At 51.2% G+C, this 5,630-nt stretch overlaps 1 protein-coding gene across 1 annotated transcript in view; it reads right to left on the bottom strand.

Moving 5' to 3' along the window:
- Nucleotides 1-5,630, bottom strand: part of LOC107111386 (neural cell adhesion molecule L1-like) — a gene marked incomplete at its 3' end in the record, with an annotated part of 97,915 nt that overhangs the window by 16,016 nt on the left and 76,269 nt on the right. The window contains exons 17-18 of the mRNA XM_015412352.1: nucleotides 3,826-4,023; nucleotides 1,899-1,969 (exon numbers count right to left, since the gene is read on the bottom strand). Of these exons, the coding sequence (XP_015267838.1) occupies nucleotides 1,899-1,969; nucleotides 3,826-4,023 (269 nt within the window). The remainder of the gene's footprint in view (nucleotides 1-1,898; nucleotides 1,970-3,825; nucleotides 4,024-5,630) is intronic.

Below are 5,630 nucleotides of genomic sequence, written 5' to 3' on the forward strand. Positions count from 1 at the left end.
ATCAGGTCTTGGAAGCTCCCAATTTTTTAAACTTATCACAAGGTGGTACTTAACTCCTCAAAAAACGAGCCGTACTCTAAAAGGCGCCTCTTCATTATGCTGGAGGGGATGTCAAGAGACGGGCTCATCTAAACATGGTTGGTGGGACTGCACCGTGGTACAAAAATTCTGGAAAGCAGTTACTAAATATATATACGAGATAACTCACTTTGAAATACCCGTGGAAATGGAATTCCTTAAACTGAATTGTTGGCCAGATGTTAACCAACACTCATCTAATTCGGATCTGATAGAAATACTTTGTGCGGCAGCACGTGCAGTTATCGCTGGGTTTTGGAAACATGATAAATATCCTACGATCTCTGACTGGTTATCAAAAATTCCGCGGAGGCGGAGTCGCGGAGGGGCGCGGTGACGTGGAGGCGCAGGCGCGGCAGAGCCGGGAACGGACGTTGGCCGGGCTGCGACTGACACGGGACGCACGCCAGGAGACCACCGAGCTGAAGAACCTGCTCCTGGACACCAGAAACGGGACGCCGACCCCGAAGACCGCCGGAGGAAGAAGTCGGAGCCGGAGAACAACAAGCCCTGCCACCTGGGTGCCAGTAGGCAGCCCCACCCCTGGACTATGTGGCCTTAGATAGGGATTGAATTGTATTTGAAACTTGCCTGTAAACCGCTCAGAGACCCTTCGGGGTCAGAGGGGTATATAAGTTGAATGTATAAATAAATAAAGAAAGAATACTGTATAATGGAGAAGTTATCAGACTCCTTGACACAAAGCGAAACGGATCCTTATTCTTCAAGGTTTGCTAGAGTAGGGTTCCCAGTTTTAGAATACCTTGCATCCCAAAAGAAAATTGAATCTGTATTAGAAGCTATAAATGCTGCATATTGATTAGTTTAACATTGGCCCAGGTCACACGGGCCAGATAACGCCAGAGGGGGGGGAGGCGTGGCTGTTCGTCCCGGACCAAAATAAAGCGTGGTCTCCGTGCTTAGGTTGTTAGCCGGCGATCACACGGCGATGCTGCAGCGTGGCAAAGAAGCGGTGCGGCGCGATCACACAAGCGTTTCGCGTTTGTGCACACGCGCAGTTCCACAAAGCAGCACTGCTTTCAGCTTCGTGTTTGTGCGCATGCGCTTACGAAAAACATCTGATTTGCGACGGGACGTGGACGGGCGCTGGATGCCACGGGATACTAGCACTCCCGCGATCAGACTCCCTAGTGGACTTTCCTTGGTTCTTTTTAACTCCGCATCCTCGGTGAGACGCCACGGGTTGGCCACGGATGCGCTACGCTTCCCAGATGCTGCGGTGTGATCGCCCCCCGAAAATCCGCTCGGCATTTGTGCCTTTCACGCGGCAAAATCTCCATTGTTAGATACTTGTTGCTTATATGTGATTGTAACTTTCCTCTGTAACAGATTTCTAATGCAGCTGATTGTTGTGTATGATTCTATATATATTTGTGCTTCTTTATATTTGTTAACAAAGTTTTGTTTGAGTGTGTGTGTGTGGGGGGGAATCCAGACAAACACAAAATAAAATCTCTGAAATCCTTTAAAAAAAAAACCCAAAAAACAGCTCTCGGAAGCTAAACAGGAGAGACCTCCAAGGATGTCCAGGGTTGCTACACAGAGGCAGGCCATGGCAGGACCACTCCTTAACGTCTCTTGCCTCGAAAACCCTCTGGGGCCGCCATGAGCGGGCTGTGTCTTAATGGCGCTTTCCACCACCACTATCGGACCCTGTCAGCTGGAGAGGCCAAGGATGGAAATTGGAACCTTCTGCATGCAAGACGGAGGCTCTACCAGTGAGCCACGGCCCCTCCCTAGAGAATGTGAGAAGAGACACACCAAGCCCAGCCATGCAAGAGTGTCTCCATCATTCTTACCTTCCAGGTGATGATCATATTACTGGTCTCATTTCCCTCCCCTTTGACTCCGGATGGATTCAGGTCGGGGGCTAGAGAGTAACAGATTAGAGTTATGTCGCCTTATTTATCAGTTGCCATCAATGGCCCACCTTGCCTCCAAGACTCAGGTTAGCCTAGGAACATTAGAAGAGCCCTGCTTGGTCAGACCAGTGAGGGTCTATCTAGTCCAGCCTCCCATCTCACACAGGGGCCAGCCAGTTCCCTCTGGAGGGCCAACAACAGGGCATAGAGGCCGGCCCTCATAAGAACCTAAGAAGAGTTCTGTTGGATCAGTCCAGTGGCCCATCTAGTCCAGCATCCTGCCTTTCACAGTGGCCAACCAGTTCCTCTGGAGGGTCAACAACAGGGCATAGAGGCTGAGACCTTCATAAGAACATTAGAAGAGTCCTGCTGGATCAGACCAGTGAGGGTCCATCTAGTCCAGCATCCTGTCTCACACAGGGGCCAACCAGTTCCCTCTGGAGGGCCAGCAACAGGGCAGAGAGGATGAGGCCCTCATAAGAACCTAAGAAGAGTTCTGTTGGATCAGTCCAGTGGCCCATCTAGTCCAGCATCCTGCCTTTCACAGTGGCCAACCAGTTCCTCTGGAGGGTCAACAACAGGGCAGAGAGGCTGAGGCCTTCATAAGAACATCAGAAGAGTCCTGCTGGATCAGACCAGTGGTCCATCTAGTCCAGCATCCTGCCTCACACAGTGGCCAACAGGGCACAGAGGCTGAGGCCTTCCCCTGATGTTGCCTCCTTGCATGGGTACTGGAGGTTTTTTTTGGCCTCCGAACATGTAGGTTCCCTTTAGTCACCACGGCTAGTAGCCACGGACAGACCTCTCCTCTATGAATCTAATCCCTTTTCAAGCCATCGACGCCTTGTGGCCATCACTAGATCTGGTAGTAAATTCTACGTTTTAATCAAGGCTGGATAAAGGCATTTTCTTATGTCATGAAGCTGTCTACAACCTTCCACAATATTTAACAGCACGAATGGGGGTTGTGACCTAGCTGGGGCTTGAACCAGATCTCCCTATTTCTGCATCTGCATATTACTCAGATACTGTATAGCTGATGAACGGAGCTTTGACTCTCGAAAGCCTCATATCCTGAAATCCCGTCGATCTCCAAGGTAGGGTTGCCATCCCCCCGATGGGGGCGGGTTTCCCCCCGATTTTGGGGGGCCCAAACCACCCGCCGGCCTGCTGGCCATCGGGGGGAGCCCTGCCCCCGAAGAGTTCCACGAGCTTTGACTCTCGAAAGCCTCATATCCTGAAATCTCGTCGATCTCCAAGGTAGGGTTGCCATCCCCCCGATGGGGGCGGGTTTCCCCCCGATTTTGGGGGGCCCAAACCACCCGCCGGCCTGCTGGCCATCGGGGGGAGCCCTGCCCCCGAAGAGTTCCACGTGCCTGACAGGACCGGTATGATGACATCATCCAGATGTGATGTCATCACACCGGGCACGTCGTGCAGGGGACACTCTAGCGTTCGGCCAAAAACTCTATGGTGACCACAGAGTTTTTGGCCGAACGCTAGAGTGTCCTCTACACAATGTGCCTGGCACGATGACTTCACTTCCGATGGATGTCATGGTGGTGTGCGTGCCGGAAGACCCCAGACAGCAGCCAGGAGCCCCCCCACCGGCAGACAGTAGGCACCTGGCAACCAAGGAGCTACTGGGCTTGAATCGAGCTGTGTATTACTCAAAATTTGACACCAAGGTCATTCAGCTTCTTAATAGCATTACGGGGTTCACTGCCTCCGTCGCTTGCCTTCTGACCCAGAAGTCCGCTGTTCCTAGTTTACACAACAACCCCTGTTTTCTCCTACAAGGGACACTGCCTACAGAACGCTGTCACCCCAACACATTTCTCCACAGTGCCTCGGGACGCCTTACCTGCTGGGCTAGTTTCGTAAAGATCGGAGCTGTCGCTTTGATTACCGCGCCCGTAGGCGTTGGCTGCCTGCACGCGGAAGCGGTATTTCCCGTATGGCGAGAGGTGGAGCTTGGCCCACTGCTGGTTGCCGGGCACATGGGTCAAAGTATGCCACTGGCCTGGATCGAAGATGCTTTCTTCAAACAGCACATAATATTCTGTGGGGGAGAGGAGGGGAATCGCATCAGATAAAAAGATGGGAGTTCAAGACCACTGTGGTGCTCGACCGGGAAGGAAAGAGGTCCTCCGCACAAGCCGGAAGCAGCAAATTCTCCAAACCGTCTGGACGTGCAAGTGAAATAACATCCTCACGAATGCCGGATACAGTTTTTCCCATTCCAGTCCAACTGTAGCACTAAGGTCATTTAGCAAGTGATATCCACGCTGGCCACTAAATGTGCACCTAACAAGGGGCTATTCTGCATTTTAATTTTCCTGACTTGTAAGTTCCTGTTTCTTCGGGTGTGTGTGTGTGTGTGTGTGTGTGTGTGTCTGTTCTGTTCTGTTCTGTGTGCGTTTTGCACCCTCTAGTGGTCAAACTGATATTACACTGTTGTATGGCCTGTTATGCATGTGCCTTTTCCTTTGCTTTTGGTGCCCATGTCCTTTGGGGGAGGGTTGTTTCAGCATCTCTTTCAAAACCCTCCCTTTAGTGCTCGCTTTGCTTTCAGTCTGCTCCCCCCCCCTGCCCATGTTTTCTGAGCCCTACTTTTTAATAAATTTGATTACAAGTCGGCGCGATTTTTACAGCAGAATTATTTAATCTGATTCCCCCCTCCCCTTTGCTCCCCCTTGATGCCAGCTTCCCTGCCCACATCAAAGTCTTTCCACCCACTCGCCCACCTTCTGCCTCCCCCCTCCTTCACTGCTGTACAACCACCATTCTTTTTTTAAAAAAATATGGCTGCACGAGACTAACATCGGAATGCTAAATCAAGAGTGTAAATCGCCACTGCCCATTTGTTTTTGTTTTGCCATGAAAATTTAGGGATAGGATTAATGCTCCCTCTAAACTGTGGAGTCTTGTGAGCAAAAATTCTACTTTGTGAGCTAGGCAACGGTAATGGTAAAGGTTTCACTTGCTCGAAAGCTGGTCAGATCTGACTCTAGGGCTGCAGTGCTCATCTCCGTTTCCAACACAGAGAGGCTGGCTCCAGCTGCCCTCCCTCTCCATCTTCTCCACACTCAGCTGCTCAGCAACTGGCGGCAAACGGCAGCATTCACCCAGAATCCCCCCCCTCCTGCACGCTTAATCATCAACAGAGAAAACGTCTCCCCCCCCCCTTTCCCGGCCGAACACAGTCATTGACAACAGAAATCATGGCGAGGGACCACGCTCCCTACTCCAAAGTGGGAACTTCTTTTTCTAACCTTTAGAAATAAACCACTGGTCGGTGGCCATTGCTCTCTGCCAGAAATAATGTCTGTGCAATGGTAATTTAAAAATAAATAAATACTGTGTTGTGCATTCCTCCTCCTTCAAACATTGGGGGGGGGGGGGAACGTCAGGCTATTTTAGGACATGCACCAGGGACACCTTTGGGAGCAAGAGAGCATCCCCTCCCCCAGTCGATCCCTCTGGCCGCACAGCGGATACTCCAGGCTTTTAAAAAAGCTTTGCTGCTGCCTTGTCTATTTTAAACTCTGGTCAGTTTCAAGGGGTTCCCCCCCCCTTTGCCTGGGCTATTTTGTTCCCTTTCCATTTTCTCCAACAGAGCTTGCAAACGCTCCCCGCCCCTGCTTGCTTGGGACTGCTGTGACTTTG

The sequence above is a fragment of the Gekko japonicus genome, unplaced genomic scaffold (assembly GCF_001447785.1).
Source record: "Gekko japonicus isolate JY-2015 unplaced genomic scaffold, Gekko_japonicus_V1.1 scaffold4159, whole genome shotgun sequence".
Classification (NCBI taxonomy): Eukaryota; Metazoa; Chordata; class Lepidosauria; order Squamata; family Gekkonidae; genus Gekko; species Gekko japonicus.